At 37.8% G+C, this 19,220-nt stretch overlaps 1 protein-coding gene across 2 annotated transcripts in view; it reads left to right on the top strand.

Annotated features, from left to right (window-relative positions):
- The window catches only part of LOC145537082 (plastin-3-like), a 45,441-nt gene that overhangs the window by 19,910 nt on the left and 6,311 nt on the right, over nucleotides 1–19,220 (top strand). The window contains exons 5-11 of one of the 2 annotated variants that reach the window (XM_081567658.1): nucleotides 94–226; nucleotides 4,151–4,232; nucleotides 5,007–5,172; nucleotides 7,080–7,222; nucleotides 14,517–14,543; nucleotides 14,816–14,911; nucleotides 18,515–18,710. In XM_081567658.1, coding sequence (XP_081423784.1) covers nucleotides 94–226; nucleotides 4,151–4,232; nucleotides 5,007–5,172; nucleotides 7,080–7,222; nucleotides 14,517–14,543; nucleotides 14,816–14,911; nucleotides 18,515–18,710 — 843 coding nt within the window. The remainder of the gene's footprint in view (nucleotides 1–93; nucleotides 227–4,150; nucleotides 4,233–5,006; nucleotides 5,173–7,079; nucleotides 7,223–14,516; nucleotides 14,544–14,815; nucleotides 14,912–18,514; nucleotides 18,711–19,220) is intronic. The other variant, XM_081567657.1, reaches the window with a different exon arrangement.

Here is a 19,220-nt window from a genome sequence, read left to right as displayed (position 1 = left end):
CTGACTGCAGTGCTCATGAACAGCTATTTCAGGCTTTAAAGTCAAATATTTAACCTAGAGAATAAACTAATGTCTTATTCCACATAATTTTAGAGGAAGAAAAATATGCTTTTGTTAACTGGATAAACAAAGCTTTGGAAAATGATCCAGATTGCCGACACGTCATACCAATGAACCCAAATACTGATGACCTGTTCAAAGCTGTTGGTGATGGAATTGTGCTTTGGTAAGATTTCCAAGAATAGTCTTCCATGTAATTGATACAGTCGTTTCTGGATGCCTGACAGATTCTTCTTGGGGAAAAACTAGAATTGAAAATTGTCTAGGTTCTGTCCATTTCATCTTTATGTCTGTCTGTGAAAGTGCCACCAAAGGTGAATCTAAACCTCAGTCATTTATACTGGACACCTCTTCCTAGAGGAGCTTTCAGCTTCCAGTTTCTTCTCATCACTGAGCAAGCTAAGCATTTCAACTTCGTTAATCCTTTTATGTCAGCATCTCTTTATTCTCAAGTACCATAAATTCCAAAAGAGAAAAACAGGCCACTTGTCACTTTTCAATCTCCAATTACTTATTTCTGAAACATATGTTTGTCACTGCTGCTGCCCTAGACCCAACAGTGTCTCAGCCAGAAAGGTGAAAGATTATCAACAGCTGTCAATAGATTTACCTCTTTTTTGAGGTAGTGGAACACAGTGGTTAACAGCATGCTCTACAATCAGTTTGCCTGGTTCCTTTTCAGGCTCTGCCTCTCAGTAGCTGCGCAACTGTAATCAAGACACTGACCCCTTTGAACTCTCCTACACTATTGGTGGGAATGTAAATTGGTGCAGCCACTATAGGAAAAAGTATGGAGGTTCCTTAAAAAACTAAAAATAGAGTAACCATATGATCCGGCAATCCCACTCTTGGGCATATGTCTGGAGAAAACTAAAAGTAAAACAGATACATGCACCCCAGTGTTCATAGCAGCACTGTTTTACAATAGCCAAGATACAGAAATCACCTAAATGTCAGTCGACAGGGGGTGGATAAAAAAGATGAATGGAATACTACTCAGCCATGAAAAGAATGAAATTACGCCATTTGCAGCAACATGAATGGACCTAGAGATTATCATACTAAGTGAAGTCAAAGAAAGTCAAGTACTACATGATATCACTTACATGTGAAATCTGAAAAAAATGAACTTATTTATAAAACTAACAGACTCAAGGATATAGAAAACAAGCTTATGGTTACCTAAGGGGAAAGGGGGGATGGTAAATTAGGAGTTTTGCATTAGCAGACACACACTATATATAAAGTACACTATATATAAAATAAGGTCCTACTGTATATCATAAGGAACCATATTTAATATCCTGTAATAAACCGTGTGTGTGTGTGTTCATTTGCATCTGACTCTGTGACCCCATGGACTGTAGCCTACCAGGTTCCTCTGTCCATGAAATTCTCCAGGCAAGAATACTGGAGTGGGTTGCCATTTCCTTCTCTAGTAACAAACCATAGTTCAGTTCAGTTCAGTTCATTTGCTCAGTCGGGTCTGACTCTTTGTGACCCCATGAATCGCAGCACGCCAGGCCTCCCTGTCCATCACCAACTCCCGGAGTCTACCCAAACCCATGTCCATTGAGTCAGTGATGCCATCCAGCCATCTCATCCTCTGTCGTCCCCTTCTCCTCCTGCCCCCAATCCTTCCCAGCATCAGGGTCATTTCCAATGAGTCAACTCTTCACATGAGGTGGCCAAAGTATTGAAGTTTCAGCTTCAACATCAGTACTTCCAATGAACACCCAGGACTGATCTCCTTTAGGATTGACTGGTTGGATATCCTTGCAGTCCAAGGGACTCTCAAGAGTCTTCTCCAACACCACAGTTCAAAAGCATCAATTCTTCGGCGCTCAGCTTTCTTTACAGTCCAACTCTCACATCCATACATGACCACTGGAAAAAACCATAGCCTTGACTAGACGGACTTTTGTTGGCAAAGTAATGTCTCTGCTTTTCAATATGCTATCTAGGTTGGTCATAACCTTCCTTCCAAGGAATAAGCATCTTTTAATTTCATGGCTGCAATCACCTTCAGCAGTGATTTTGGAGCCCCCAAAAATAAAGTCTGACACTATTTCCACTGTTTCCCCATCTATTTCCCATGAGGTGATACAACCAGATGCCATGATCTCAGTTTTCTGAATGTTGAGCTTTAAGCCAACTTTTTCACTCTCCTCTTTCACTTTCATCAAGAGGCTCTTTAGTTCTTTGCTTTCTGCCATAAGGGTGGTGTCATCTACATATATCTGAGGTTATTGATATTTCTCTCAGCAATCTTGATTCCAGCTTATGTTTCTTCCAGCCCAGCGTTTCTCAAGATGTACTCTGCATATTAGTTAAATAAGAAGGGTGACAATATACAGCCTTGACATACTCCTTTTCCTATTTGGAACCAGTCTGTTGTTCCATGTCCAGTTCTAACTGTTGCTTCCTGACCTGCATACAGGATTCTCAAGAGACAGGTCAGATGGTCTGGTATTCCCATCTCTTTCAGAATTTTCCACAGTTTATTGTGATCCACACAAAGGCTTTGGCATAGTCAATAAAGCAGAAATAGATGTTCTTCTGGAACTCTCTTGCTTTTTCGATGATCCAGCAGATGTTGGCAATTTGATCTCTGGTTCCTCTGCCTTTTCTAAAACCAGCTCAAATATCTGGAAGTTCACGGTTCACGTATTGCTGAAGCCTGGCTTGGAGAATTTTGAGCATTACTTTACTGGTGTGTGAGATGAGTGCAATTGTGCGGTAATTGGAGCATTCTTTGGCATTGCCTTTCTTTGGGATTGAAATGAAAACTGACCTTTTCCATAGTAGGGAAGAAGTATTAAAAAAAAAAGGTACTTGACTGCTTTGCATTTCAGGATCCATCCATTATGATCCCCATATTATTGTGCTTGCTCAGAAATTTGTTGTGAGCATTGAGTAAGTACATATTGGAACACTTAGAACAGTACAGTGGGTATATTTCTGATGACAGTGTACAATATATAAAATTTGTTTTTTTCCAATACGGTCATTTTGGTTATTTAAAAAGATGATTTCTAAAAATGTGAGATACCCTTTTACTTGCCACTTATAGGCTGTAAAGAAATAATTTCCCATATATTTTAATAGAGAGACTCATATGATACTATTTATTTAATATTTAAATTTTGCATGGAAATAAGCACGGTTTTCTCTATGCAAAATAACTTGTTTTAGGACAGTAGTATAAACATCTAAAATGTTAGAGTCTAACTCCAAATTTTACCAAATGAGGTTGTTCTAAGTCAGATCCTGCCCTAATTAATACAACTTTTCTTTCTATCGATATTATCACTGTATTTTCAGCACCAAATATGGTACCTGGTGCATCATCTGCTACTGCTACTGCTAAGTCGCGTCAGTCGTGTCCGACTCTGTGCGACCTCATAGACGGCAGCCCACCAGGCTCCCCTGTCCCTGGGATTCTCCAGGCAAGAGTACTGGAGTGGGTTGCCATTTCCTTCTCCAGGGCATGAAAGTGAAAAGTGAAAGTGGAGTCGCTCAGTCGTGTCCGACTCAGTGACCCCATGGACTGCAGCCCGCCAGGCTCCTCCATCCATGGGATTTTCCAGGCAAGAGTACTGGAGTGGGGTGCCATTGCCTTCTCCAGGTGCATCATCTAGGTACTCAATAAATATTTGGTGAATGAAAGAATCTCATGCTCAACTAATTTTCAGTCTTTGTAGATGAAATCATTTTAATTATACATTATATAATCTAACAGAGAGATTCAGTTCCAATGTGGGATATTATCTGTTTTTAACACTTACTCAACAAAGTTTTTAATATCCAAGTAATTCATTCTTCTAAAAGAATGTGAGAAGTACAAAACATTAAATAAGAAAATATGCCCCAATCCCCAACTCAGAAATATTCAACTACTATAAGCACTTTGGTCTTTCCTTTATTTGCATTTTTATATGTATGGTTTTTTGATCAACCTGACTAAAGTCATACATTGCTTTTTTTTCAGATTACATGAGATAGATATTATAATAAGCCTTAAAATATTTGTGAATATTTATGGATTATTTAAAAAATAAGTCAACTTATTTTAAAATTTCTGTTTCAGTAAAATGATCAACCTTTCAGTTCCTGATACAATTGATGAGAGAGCAATCAACAAGAAGAAACTCACACCATTCATCATTCAGGTATGCACTCTTCTCCTCTCCTTCCATGAAACTATTATTTGAGGACCTGTTTTACAGACTGAAGGCTCTGCATTTTGCATTGTCTCATTTAATTCTTACAACAGCTCTGAGTTGAGGATTATTTTCCAGATTTCATAGAAGCTGAGATGCAGAAAGATTTCAGAGCTGTACCAAGGTTAATAGTGCTGGAACTAAAGTTCAAATCCAGGTGTAACTGCAAAGCCCTATATTCTTTTCATTACATTTTGCGTTCAAACATACAGAAATAAGCAAGCATGTTTAAGCTCTTAGTTAATTAGCATGCTTGAAGAATAGAAGGCTTTTATTTTCCATCTCGTATTAGGGCGTTATATAGCAGTATTTCCTCATGCAAGGCCATCTCTTGGGATGAGGAGATTCAGAACTTCTAGAACTCTCATGTGTATTCAGTAGACCTCTCATTTAGGCATTTTAAAAAATTCAACACATAACCCACATGGATATACTTACTCTAGTAACTCAGCCTTTTCCTTTAGGGTCGGTATCTTTCAATCGAGGCTAACTAAAAATGCTGTTAACTTGCCTTGGAAATCTGGAAAAGACTATAAAAATGAGGATAGATTTGTTTTAGCTATGCTTTTAACACCAAAGCTTGGATATTACTTTCTGTGGATCATGTATGGGTAAACTTAATACATAATGTCATTACTGAGTGTTATTTCAGTGAAGGGAGAAAAAGACTGTAAAAAAACAGAAAGGTCAAGAAGCAAGTGTTATAAATTGGCTGTCTTGCAGGAAAACTTGAACTTGGCACTGAATTCAGCTTCTGCCATTGGATGTCATGTTGTGAACATTGGTGCAGAGGATTTGAGGGCTGGGAAGCCTCACCTGGTTTTGGGACTGCTGTGGCAGATCATTAAGATCGGTTTGTTTGCTGACATTGAATTAAGCAGGAATGAAGGTAATGAAACACAGTCATGATCTTGAAAATTGTTTATTGGTTATTTTTTTCTAGTCATGCAGACTGTCATGCTTTCACCTAATTGAGGTGATTAGATGATAATTAGAATTAACAGAAGGTAATGTTATAGTGTTATTCAGGAAAACAGCCTAATTATAACTTTCTTCTTTAGTAGTAATTAACATTTGTCTGGCTCTTTAGAATTCATTTCACAATAAAGACATGAAAACCCAGAGAGTTTAAGGAATTTGTGCAAAGTTCTTTTCTGCTCTACTCACATAGTCCCCACCCCATTACCACCCTCAGGCACACCATCTCCTATTAATTTTAATACCTTTTCTATTCTATTATAGATTTAAGACTCTTCAAAAATATTCTAACCTGCCCTTGATGGTCTCATATTTCCTGAATTAGCAGAAGCACCGTTTTTATAGCATAGGGTTTGATATCACATCATAGACTTGTAGAATGTGTAAGCATATGTGATACAATTGTCCTAAGGTCCTAGGAAGTGCTACACTGTCCTCTCCTTTTGAAGTTTAAAATATTAAGCATCACTCCAAATATTCACGTTTTTTTCCGGAAATCACCATATCAATCTTCAGTTACTTTGGGGGAAGAATATATATTGGGAGTTCTCAGTATTTCAGGGTCTCACAATACCTGTCAACAGTCCTATTCTGCACATTTATCCAAGACTTTATGATACTTAAAATTTTCAGTCCACTCAAAGTGGGCTGTATTTAAACAAATAAAATTTTTCTAGTTGCTAGCCTCTTCAGAGCAGTGTTTATCTTGTTAGAGTTAAAGTCCATTGAACAAGGAAAGGAAGACAACAAAATTAAACTACATTGGCTCATGTAATAAGTCAAATGATTTATCTCTGACAAGGTCTCAGGTGCAGGGAGGTCAGGCTGTTTAATCCTTTCCAGCCTTTTGACTTGGAGATGGAGAGCATGAGGAGGTTTCTGTACAAGTGACAATGTTGCCTCTGCCTTTACTTAAATCCCTCAGTGCCAGAGTGACATGGTGTGAAGTGGAGTCTATGAAAGATGAAGTTTGCCCATTAGAGATATTACTTAGACCTCTTTGGAAGTCAGGCAGTTTTAGTCTTCTTGTTCAGTGTAAATCTCCTTTTATCCTATGGGAGGGAATTATTGCATAAGGACTATACAACTTCTCCATAAAAACAGTACCTAAATTTAGACAATTCTCTGTGCAGATGCCCAAGCTTCTACCTCTTATCTCTGGGGATATTTAACCAAAAACCCTTGGCTTCTTCTGCACATTTAATTCAATAACAAAAAAGTGTTGAGGAACCTTTACATATTAGGTGCTATAGACAATGTAAAGTTGAATTCTTTTTCTTTAAAAACAGGTATGGCAAAAGCCACTACAATATTGTAAAGTAATTAGCCTCCAATTAAATTAATTTAAAAAACCAGGTTTAACATTTCAAGAGTTAGTTATGCTTAAATATAAATACCATAGGGTTTGAATACTCTTTAAATCAAAAGGCTCCAAAGTTTTAAACATACTCCCCCAAGCCTCTGATTTTAATATTATTTAAGAATAGTTTATGTAAATATATGACATAATGTAACAATGTTCAACTTAAAGCTAGAACTTACTTGGTATTTGGAATGTGATGAATAATCAAGATGTTAAAATATGTAATGCTGTGTATTCTTGTAATTAAGTGTTTCTATCTGTATCATCTTATAACTCATTATATACTTTCATTTATCTTTATTATTAGACTGTGAGTACCTGAAAACCAGGAACTAGGTCACAGTACTTTTTGTACCTCTGTTACTTACTTAACAGAGTGTCAAAAGACTCAATAAACATGTAATGACTGTTACCATATAATGTATCGGTTGGGTTTTTCTTTTTTTCCTTTGTAGCCTTGGCTGCTTTACTTCGAGATGGTGAGACTTTGGAGGAGCTTATGAAATTATCTCCAGAAGAGCTTCTGCTTAGATGGGCAAATTTTCATTTGGAAAACTCAGGCTGGCAGAAAATCAACAATTTTAGTGCTGACATCAAGGTAACTGTTTAGTTAAATACTTCAGTTCAGTTCAGCTGCTCAGTTGTGTCCGACTCCTTGTGACCCCATGAGCCGCAGCACGCCAGGCCTCCCTGTCCATCACCAACTCCCAGAATCCACCCAAACCCATGTCCATTCAGTCGGTGAAGCCATCCAACCATCTCATCCTCTGTCGTCCCCTTCTCTTCCTGCCCTCAATCTTTCCCAGCATCAGGGTCTTTTCCAATGAGTTAACTCCTTGCATCAGGTGGCCAAAGTATTGGAGTTTCAGCTTCAACATCAGTCCTTCCAATGAACACCCAGGACTGATCTCCTTTAGGATGGACTGGTTGGATCTCCTTGCAGTCAAGGGACTCTCAAGAGTCTTCTCCAACACCACAGTTTAAAAGCATCAATTCTTCTGCACTCAGCTTTCTTTATAGTCCAACTCTCACATCCATACATGACCACTGGAAAAACCATAGCCTTGACTAGACGGACCTTTGTTGACAAAGCGATGTCTCTGCTTTATAATATGCTGTCTAGGTTGGTCATAACTTTCTTTCCAAGGAGTAAGCGTCTTTTAATTTCATGGCTGCAATCACCATCTGCCATGATTTTGGAGCCCAGAAAAATAAAGTCAGCCACTGTTTCCACTGTTTCCCCATCTATTTCCCATGAAGTGATGGAACCAGATGCCATGATCTTAGTTTTCTGAATGTTGGGCTTTAAGCCAACTTTTTCGCTCTCCTCTTTCACTTTCATCAAGAGGATCTTTAGTTTTTCGCTTTCTGCCATAAGGGTGGTATCATCTGCATATCTGAAGTTATTGATATTTCTCCCAGCAATCTTGATTCCAGCTTGTGCTTCCTCCAGCCCATCGTTTCTCATGATGTCCTCTGCATATAAGTTAAATAAGCAGGGTGACAATATACAGCCTTAACCGTTTAGTTAAATACTTGACAGGGACATAATAACATGGAGACTTCAGGTCAGCTTAAAGGAGGGAAAATCCTATGAGTTTATCACCCAACCTTGTTGCCTCTAGGCCCTGATGGTAGATTTCAGTAGAGAGACTGAGCCAAGTAAGAGCACCAGCACTAAGTCTAGCTTTCATTTTGTGGAAAGGGGTTTAAATATTACAGTGCTAACATTTTCTATTCTGCCTACTGTTCAACATGCTGTACGAAAAGATCGGCAGTCATGACTTCTGTTCCTAACTGCCTTTCCCAGGCCTCAGTGGATCTGTGTTAGTAAAGGCCTAGAGAGAAAGGGCCTCAGGATTCCCCATTCCCTTTCTTATTTGGCTCCTCTTCTGTCATGTGCTCCCTCCTTCAGGCATTCAGTTCTTGGGGGTAGTTATATACTCTTATGTATGTTTGTATTTCTTACCTCAACCCTGCCCCTATTTTTTAAATTTAAATATATTTTTAAAAATGTTACAATGTTATATTTGTTTCTGCCATACCACAACGCAAATCAGCCATACATTCCCCTCCCTCTCTGGCCTCCTACCCCTCTCCCCATCTCATCCCTCCAGATCATCACAGAGCACCAGACTGGGCTCCCTGTGCTACACTGCAACTTCTCACCAGCTATCCATCTTACACTCCATAGTGTGTGTGTGTGTGTGTGTGTGTGTATATATATATATATATATATATATATATATATAGATGCTACTCTCTCCATTCGTCCCACTCTTTCCCTCCCCCACTGTGTCCACAAGTCCATTCTCTATATCTATGTCTCCATTCCTTCCCTGTAAATAGGTTCATCAGTGTCATTTTTCTAGATTCCATATATATGTATTAATCTACTATATTTGTTTCTCTCTTTCTGACTGACTTCACTCTCTTTAACAGGCTCTAGGTTCATCCATCTCACTAGAACTGACTCAAATTCGTTCTTTTTTATGGCTGAGTAATATTCCATGGTGTATATATACCACATCTTCTTTATCCATTCATCTGTTGATGAACATGTAGGTTGCTCCCATGTCATGGCTGTTGTAAATACTGCTGCTATGAATGTTCGGCTTCCCTCGTAGCTCAGTCGGTAGAGTCTGACTGCAATGCAGGAGACCTAGGTTCAGTCACTGGGTTGGGAAGATCCCCTGGAGAAGGAAATGGCAACCCACTCCAGTATTCTTGTCTGGAGAATCCCATGGATAGAGGAGCCTGGCAGGATACCGTCTATGCAGTCGCAAGAGTCAGACACGACTGAGTGACTAAGCACACGTGAATATTGGGGTACATGGATCCTTTTCAGGGTATATGCCCAGTAGTGAGGTTGCTGGGTCATATGGTATTTATTCCTGGTTTTTTAAGGAATCTCCATACTGTTCTCCATAATGGCTGTATCAGTTTACATTCCACCAACAGTATAGGAGGGTTTGCTTTTCTTTACATCCTTTCCAGCATTTATTGTTTGTAGAATTTTTGATGATGGCTATTCTGAATGGTGTGAGGTGATAGCTCATTGTAGTTTTGATTTGAATTTCTCTAAGGATTAATGATGTTGAGCATCTTTTCATGTGTTTCTTGGCCATCTGTATGTCTTCTTTGGAGAAATGTCTGTTTAGGTCTTTTGCCCATTTTTTGAATGCGCTGTTTGTTTTCCTAATATTGAGCTATATGAGCTACTTATATATTCTGGAGATTAATCCTTTGTCAGTTGTTTCATTTGCAATTATTTTCTCCCTTTCTGAGGGTTATCTTTTAATCTTGTTTATTGTTTCCTTTGCTGTGCAAAAGCTTTTAAGTTTAATTAGGTCTATTAGGGTTTTTTTTGTTTTTATTTTCATTACTCTAGGAGGTGGGTCACAGAGGATCTTGCTGTGATTTATGTCAAGGAGCATGCTGCCTATGTTTTCTTCTAAGCTTTATAGTTTCTGACCTGATATTTAAGTCTTTAATCCATTTTGAGTTTTTTTTTGTGTATGGTGTTAGGAAGTGTTCTAGTTTCATTCTTTTGTAGCTGTCCTGTTTCCCCAGCACTACCTATTGAAGAGGCTGTCTTTTCTCCGTTGTATATTGTTGCCTCTTTTGTCAAAGATAAGGTACCCATAGGTGTGTGTAAGCTTATCTCTGGACTTTCTATCTTGTTCCATTGGTCTATGTTTCTGTTTTTGTGCCAGTACCATACTGTCTTGATGACTGTAGATCTGTAGTATAGTCTGAAGTCAGGAATGTTGATTCCTGCAGCTCTGATTTTCTTTGTCAAGATTGCTTTGGCTTTTCAGGGTCTTTTGTGTTTCCATTAAAGTTGTAACTTATTTTGAAAAAAAAAAATTTGCAACTTATTTTGGTTCTATTTCTGTGAAAAATATTATTGGTAGTTTGATAGGGATTACATTGAATCTGTAGATTGCTTTGAGTAGTATAGTCATTTTCACAATATTTCTCCCAATCCAAGAACATGGTATATTTCTCCATCTGTTTGTGTCATATTTGATTTGTTTCATCAGTGTCTCACAGTTTTCTGCATACAGGTCTTTTGTCCCTTTAGGTAGGTTTATTCCTAGGTATTTTATTCTTTTTGTTGCAATGGTGAATGGAATTGTTTCCTTAACATCCCTTTCTGATTTGTCATTGTTAGTGTATAGGAATGCAAGGGATTTCTCTCTGTTAATTTTATATCCTACAACTATACCATATTCATTGATTAATTCTGGTAATTTTCTGGTGGAATCTTTATGGTTTTCTATGTTATCATGTCATCTGCAAATAGAGTTTTACTTCTTGTTTTCCAATCTGGATTCCTTTTATTTCTTTTTCTTTCTTCTCTGATTGCCATGGCTAGGACTTCCAAATCTAGATTGAATAATAGTGGCAAGAGTGGGCACCATTGTCTTGTTCCTAATCTTAGAAGAAATGCATTCAGTTTTTCGCTATTGAGAAGAATGCTCGCTGTGGGTTTGTCGTATATGGCCTTTATTATGTTGAGGTAGGTTCCTTCTGTGCCTACTTTTTGGAGTGTTTTTATCATGAATGGGTATTATATTTTGTCAAAAGCTTTCTCTGCATCTATTTATATGATCGTATGACTTTTATCTTTCAGTTTATTGATATGGTCAATCACATTGATTGATTTGCATATGTTGAAGAATCCTTGCATCCCTGGGATAAATCACCCTTGCTTATGGTGTATGATCCATTAATGTGCTGTTGGATTCTGGTTGCTAAAATTTTGTTGAGGATTTTTGCATCTATATTCATCAATGATATTAGCCTGTAATTTTCTTTTTTGGTGGTATCTTTGTCTGGTTTTGCTCTCAAGGTGATGGTGGCCTCATAGAATGAGTTTGGGAGTTCTCCTTCCTCTGCAATTTTCTGGAAGAATTTGAGCATGATAGGTGTTAGCTCTTCTTTAAACTTTTGGTAGAATTCACCTGTGAAGCCATCTGGCCCTGGGCCTTTGTTTGCTGAAAGATTTTTAAATCACAGTTTCAATGTTGGTGCTTGTGATTGATCCGTTTGTGATTTCTAATTCTTCCTGTTTCAGTTTTGGAAGGTTGTACTTTTCTAAGAACTTATCCATTTCCAGGTTGTTCATTTTATTGGCATATGGTTGCTCACAGTAGTCTTTTATGATCCTTTGTATTTCTGCGTTCTGTAGTAACTTCTTTTTTGTTTCTAGTTTTATTGATTTGAGTCTTCTCCCTTTTTTCCTTGATGAGTCTGGCTAGTGGGTTGTCAATTTTATATTCTCAAAGAACCAGCTTTTAGTTTTATTGATCTTTGCTATTGTTTCCTTCATGTATTTTTCATTTATATCTTTACGATTTCTGTCCTTCTACTAACTTCAGGGTTTTTTTGTGTGTGTTCTTCTTTTTCTATTTGCTTTGGCATAAAGTCTGGTTGTTTATGATGTTTTTCTCATTTCTTGAGGTAGGCTTGTATTGCTATAAACTTCCCTCTTTTGCTGCGTCCCATAGGTTTTGGGTTGTCATGTTTTCATTGTCATTTATTTCTAGGTATTTTTAATTTCCTTTTTGATGCCTTCAGTACCTGTTGGTTATTTAGAAGCAGGTTGTTTAGCTTCCATGTGTTTGTGTTTTTTTTTTTTCCTGTAATTCATATCTAGTCTCATAGCATTGTGGTTCAGAAAAAATGCTTGATACAATTTCAGTTTTCTTAAATTTCCTGATGATTGTGACTGAAGATGTGATCTGTCCTGGAGAGTGTTCCGTGTACACTTGAGAAAAAAGTGTATTCTGCTGTTTTGGAAAGGGAATCTTATTTTTAAATGAATATTGTAAAAAATTCTCCTTTGATATTTTTTTAAAAAGATATTCTGCTTTTAATAGTTTTAAAAAGAAGAGGATTTCTGGGTAATGTGAAAAGGAAGTTCCAATTTATGTTCACATTCAAATTTTCACCTAAAGCCCCTTTTTGGGGTAGTAAGTTACAGACTCTTTGGGGTCTACTCTTCACCTGTCTTTCTCAAGTGCATAGGGAGAAGGCACATACAAATTATTTCTGCACCCTTAGTAGATAGTTGTAAGTGAAAGCACTTTCACAACTGTAATGCCCTACTCCTTAGGAGATAACCTCTGTGCCACTAATGTAAGATCTGAGTTTGCGTTCCATGAATTTCTCTGCAGTGGCTTTCACTCTCACCTGATTCTCCCCATTCTTAGAATAATTTCTGGCAAGTGTATCAAACGTACATAGTTGGCTCATTGAAGATACAGCTTTCTAGGCCTCTCCCAGAGCTCTGTACTTAGCAGGTCAGAGCTTACATCTGGCCATCTCCATATTCAGCAACTTCCCTGGGGGATTAGGGTGTACACAATCCATAGGAGTTACCATGAGAAACATTCCTTTATAATCTGTTTGGACTGTCAAGGCCCAGTAATAGAAAACTACCAAAGCTGGGAAGGTGATCTTCAGATGTAACATTGATCTCAGGTGGCCTCGGCCTATAGCAGCTTGAGGCAGGGATTCTGTTCCCAGCCAGAGATTGAGGTCAGGCTACAGCCGTGAGAGAACTGAATCTTAGCCACTAGATCACGAGGGACCAGTGGGACCAAGGCCCTGGCCCATCAGCTGTGTAGAAATGAATTTCCACATAGAGACTGAGACAAGTAAAACAAGTGTTTATTAGGAGGAAAACGTATATGTGAATAGACTCACATGGGTGGGCTCAGAGAGACAGTTGCACCCTCGTGGTGGTTGAAGTCACTTTCATGGAGCATTTCTTCTGGGTTTCCCTTTGCCAGTCATCTTGCTTTGTCTGGTTCTGAGTCCGTGTTTGGTTTATCTCAGGATCCTCCCATGTGTGCATGTGTATCTCTTAGCCAAGATGGATTCTAGTGAAGAGGCCTATGGGTAGGTTGACATCACTTACTATGAGCTTGAGACAGGAGATACATGGGTCCAGGCTGAAGAGTTTCTCCCCTGTGGACAGAAATTCTATAATAGAAGAAACTCCATAAAAACTGGATGATGGAGGAGGCTGGGCCTTGCCCAGATAAGAAATAAAAGACCATATATTCCTCATTCTTGAAGTCAAGGATACCTTCCTGACTACACAGGCACAGGAAGGCTCAATGGAGGTCAAAAGGAAGGGGGCAACACCTCAATTTCTGTCTGGGAACCAAAGCCCTGCTTCAAGGCACTGTGGACTGAGGCTACCCAAAACCACCGTGATGCTACCTCTTCTATCTCTTATCTGGACAGGGCCCAGCCTGCTCCATCATCCAGCTTTTATGGAGTTTCTGCTATTACTATTATGGAGTTTCTGTCCACAGGGAGAAACTTCAGCCTGGGGCCCATGTATGTCCTGCCTCAACATGATAAAGAAACTTCACTCCAGTTCCTGTCCTCTGGTATTCCAGAGAGGCAGAATTGTACTTGACATGTGTGTTGGAGACCCTCATTAAATGTTTAGACTAATATAGTGGTTTTCAGGTTTTGTTCTGTGTAGCATCCACACAGCCTGAATTCACCCAGCCCACATCCCATATGAGCAATACCATTTTGTTTTAGGTATTGGTATTCCAAGTAAAAGTGTTCCAGTGTTGAAAGAGGTCAAGGGCTTAAAACAAAGAGAAGCTCATTTGGTTAAATATATTCAGATGATTAAGAGTTTACTGTTATTTCACCACCTCAAGTAGAAATCATTTAAAAATTTTTGTCATTTCAATTTATAATTTAATGCATTGTTAACACAACTAATCTCTTCTCCATAGGTTATGGTATATACATATTATGCTTTGTAATGATATAACCTGTTTATTTTCTCTTTCCCTATGCTTCCTGGATTTCTCCTATCCTACTTGTTTCTCGTGCTTGTTTTATCTGTCAAGCTTATTGACTTCAGTAACTCAGTGAAGGTACAGAACTAGTTATATGTTTTCTAGCATTATTATATTGATGATTTCAATAAATTGTAAAGTCATGACAAAATCCAGTTCATCCATATTCAAGGCAGACATAAGGCCAGATAGGTGGACTTTTCTGGGAAAAGGAACTGTTAAATAAGAAGATAGAGATTTGTGTCACATTCTTACAAAATCCAATGCAAATATCCTTCCACACATGGGACAATAGGATACATTCATTCTTTGTAAATGTGATCTCACTGACATTTGCAATTCATTTTTAGGATTCCAAAGCCTATTTTCATCTTCTCAATCAAATCGCACCAAAAGGACAAAAGGAAGGTGAACCACGGATAGATATTAACATGTCGGGTTTCAATGTAAGTATAGATGTTCTTGTGAATTCTACAAGCTTACAAAATTGTCAATTTCTTATAGATAACAAGAATGCTTATAATTGCATGTTGTGATGTTGGCAGTTTTAAGTATTATCTTAAATTTTATTACTGTAGATGTAATTTATAGACAGAAAGACCAGCTTTGATTTATATTAATAGTTTATTGGTGAGTTCTGTAGTTATGGTGTTGTTGGTTTTTATGGATGGCATAAAATATTCAGAGTAAGTGTGGGGAAATAAGCACTAGAGGCTAACCTTTTCTGAGTGTTTGGATTATAATCACAATGATAGATTTAATGAAAACATATTCTTATGTTGAGAGTAATGTGAATGTGTTTACAAACTCCTGATCTCTCAAATCCAATTTGGTGAATTACTGTCACAGACCATGTTCCCTTGTTACATCACTTATTTGCTCAATGACCTTGGACAAGTTCCTTTGTTCATACATGAAGTAACAAGTTGGCCTAGACTATTGAGTCTCAACTTTCTAGGATCCTGTTGTTCTTTGTATTCATTAGATATGGAATGGATTCTACTGATTTTTAAAAAATGCACATTTCTAGCATATTTCATATCCACTTCAGGATTGAGTGGATTACACTTGCTAAACATTTTATGCAGCCCTTATCAGAACTGAATTTGTCACTGACTTGTAGTACTTACATTTCTGTCTGTTTTTAAATCTGAAATTCTTCAGTTCAGGTCCCTCTTGGCACAAATGAGGGGCCCTCCTGTGCATGAAGGAAGCTATCTGGGATGGCTAGCCAGGTGATCTTATGCCTGGGTAGATAACACCAGTGTACTGATTCTGATTATGATACAGCTCTTCTCTAGTCACTTCTCCCTGGTTGATCTTAAAGCACTCCCTTCGCTGTCTCTGTCCTCCTCAGAATCCTTTAAGGATTCCCCGTTGACTTAAGAGTTCAATCTGAAATGTTCTGCTGTGCACGTGAAGCCCTGCTACACCATCTTGCTCCATTTCTTCTAGCCAGGGCAATTTCCTACTGCTCTGTCCACACATTCATTTTACTGTTGAGCCTTTCATCATGCTTTTCCTTTGTTTTTCAGTGTCCTTTATCTTTGTCAGTCTTATACCTTCTTTAGGGATATGTATCTCCATCATAACATCCAGTTTCCTCATGATCCTTTGTGATTCCTCTCTGCCTCCATACTCCACCATCCCAGGCAACCACTGATTTGCTTTCTTTCAATGTAGTTTGAATTTTTGAGAATTTTATGGAATCATATAATAGGTGCCCTTTTTTTAATCAAGCTTCTTTCAGCGTTATTATTTTGAGATTCATCTGTGTTGTTACATAAATCAGAAATTCATTCCTTTTTATTGCTGAATAATATTTCAGTGAATGGATATGCTATAATTTGTTATCCATTCACCCCAATGAACATTTGGATTGTTTCAAGTTTGAGGCTATTACAAATACAGCTGCTCTGAACATTCATATACAAGTCTTTGTGTGAGTTTATGCATTCATTTATCTTTGGTAAATACCTAGGAGTAGAATGGCTGGGTAATGGTATATGTGCGTTTAACTTTTCTAAGCAGCCGCCAAGTTGTTTTCCAAAATGGTTGTACCATTGCACATTGCTACCAGTAGCACATGAAAGTTCCAGTTCATCCACATGCTCACTGACACTTTAATGTGGTTAGTTTAAACATTAAGAATTTTGGCAGTGGTAGAGGTGTCTCATTGTGATTTTAATTTGCATTTCCCTAATGGCTAATGATGTTGAACATCTTTCCATGTAGTTATTTGCTGTCTATACATCTTTGTTTAAACACTTTACCCATTTTAATTGCATTGTTTGTTTTCTTATCAAGTTTTGAGTGTTTTATATATTTTGGATATAAGTCCTTGATTGGATATGTGATTTGCAGATACTTAGTCCCAGTGGTTTTCCAAGAACAGGCATTGTTTAATTTGAACAAAGTCAGATTTAGTCATTTTTTTTCTTTGACAAATCATGCTTTTGATGTTGTATCTAAGAAATTTTAGCCTAACACAAGGTCACAAACATTTCTTATGTCTCCTCTTAGAGGGTTTATAGTTGGGGTTTTATATCTAGTTTTTTATTTATAGTTTTGGGTTTATACATTTACATGTGTGTGTGTATTGAAGGTTAATTTTGAATATGATGTGAGGTATGGGCTGAAGTTCTTTTTGGCATATATATATATATTTATTTGATTGTCTTTTGTTTCATTATTCTGTATCTTAATTTTTTAAAATTGTTGCTATTTCAACGTTTCCTTCTACTCCAATATCATCAATGCTTTTTGTTTAAGAATGCCGAGATGATAAAAAATATGAGATTTAAAAATAAAGATAGTAAATAGCATGAACCAGAAGTATTAAAGTAACAGAAAATAGAATAGGCTCTATGAGATGAACTCACTAGGCTCATGGAGAATCCCAAAGGCTGAATCCCAGTCAACTGCTCATCTGCTGGTGGTTACTGATTGCTCTGCAATGGTAACAGTGAAGGGTAACACAGTAAATACCCATTCTTCTGGAGACCTAGATGATCGAGGCCCCTCACTGGAGATGAAAAAAGTAAAGATAGCATCACCCATTAAAGACAGAGTTAAGACTCAAATTATAGAATCTGAACTGTGTTGGTTTGTAAGTAACATTCCCAAATTTCCTTTATCTCTTGTTTCCCCCTTATTATAAAAATCCCTTCTTACCTGACACTCTTTTCCAGAAGACATACATTTACCCTGGGGCATACTGGGGTGGCCACATCTATAGTAACTGCCAAGAGAAGTCTAGAGGGGGCAGATCACTGGAAACGAATAATCCAAAAGCAATTGTTCCTCCTGCAGCTCCAGTTTTTTTTTACTTTTATTGTTGGGAGGTGGGGATGGTGAGCACTTGGGAAACTATCTTTAATTTGGTATGAAATTATCAGATCTGTAACTTATACTCCTCACCAAACTGTATGTTAGTCAAGAAATCAGCATGCATCTTTCCAAAAGGAAAGAAGTTGGGGTTGAGGGGGTGGGGGGGACAAAACAGAGAAGAAGTTAGGAGTCCTAGGAATTAGCTGAAAGTAAGTATTTTACACAGAAATAGACAACTTTGCTTCCTGGATGGAAAAGTAAAATCAAAAAATAGTTTAAGAGAAAGATGATAATTTGAAATATGTAATTTAAACCTCAAAATTATTGGAGCCTGGTATCCTTGATTATTATTGTAAAAAATTTCTTCATAATTCCTTCATCTTTTTCAGCCTTACACCCTCTTTAGGGCCTAAATTTAAAATCTGAACAAGTTTCACTTTTTTTCTTAATGAATTTTGGCATGAGAGAAGTAATTTCAGTTGAGTGAAATGTATCCTGTCCTTAGATTCGTGATCTGGTGCCATCTAGGGTATTTTCAAGGTACTGCATATCCAGCACAGGCAACTTTTTTTTTTTTTTTGCATTCAAAACAGTAATATAAGTACCATGTGTTGGCTAAGAAAAAATAGAATTGTATACCCAGCTTATCATTGTAGGGCAAAGTTTCTATATTTTTAGTATGGCCTTTTTTAAAAAAAAGTCTTATTTTACTTCAACAGGAAACAGATGATTTGAAGAGGGCTGAGAGTATGCTTCAACAAGCAGACAAATTAGGTTGCAGAAAGTTTGTTACCCCAGCTGATGTTGTCAGTGGGAACCCCAAACTGAACTTAGCCTTTGTGGCTAACCTGTTTAATAAATACCCAGCACTCACTAAGCCAGAGAACCAAGATATTGATTGGACTCTATTAGAAGGTAATAGAGTATACAGGTTTAGTATACAGGTTTCTTAAATTATATTTGGGGCTACACAGTAGAAATACATAGGCCACGATGATTTCATAATCTTGATTTAATAAGTTTCCTTATCCACTTTCCTTTAGCAACTGTCTACTATAAGTAGTCCCAAGGGCTGAGTAAAAAGTGGCAACTGATAGAAAGGGATGATACAAGGGAACTTTTATTTTAATTTACTTATTTTTGGCTGCTCTGGGTCTTTGTTGCTGCGTGTCGGCTTTCTCTAGTTGCTGCACCCGGGGGCTACTCTTTGTTTTGGTGCTCAGCCTTCTCATTGGGGTGGCTTCTCTTGTTGAGGAGTGTAGGTTCAGTAGTTGGGCTTCGTTGCCCCATGGCATAGGGGATCTTCCTGAACCAGGGATCGAACCTGTGTCCCCTGCTTTGGCAGGAGGACTTTTATCCACTGTACCACCAAGGAAGTCTGGGAACTTTTAAAGTAAGCTAGCCTAGGATCACTTAGTATAAGGC

This window comes from Giraffa tippelskirchi, chromosome X (genome assembly GCF_054371585.1).
Source record: "Giraffa tippelskirchi isolate mGirTip1 chromosome X, T2T-mGirTip1v1.2.pri, whole genome shotgun sequence".
Taxonomy (NCBI): Eukaryota; Metazoa; Chordata; class Mammalia; order Artiodactyla; family Giraffidae; genus Giraffa; species Giraffa tippelskirchi.
Note: the sequence above shows the minus strand (reverse complement) of the source record. Positions and strands in the feature narration are given on the sequence as shown.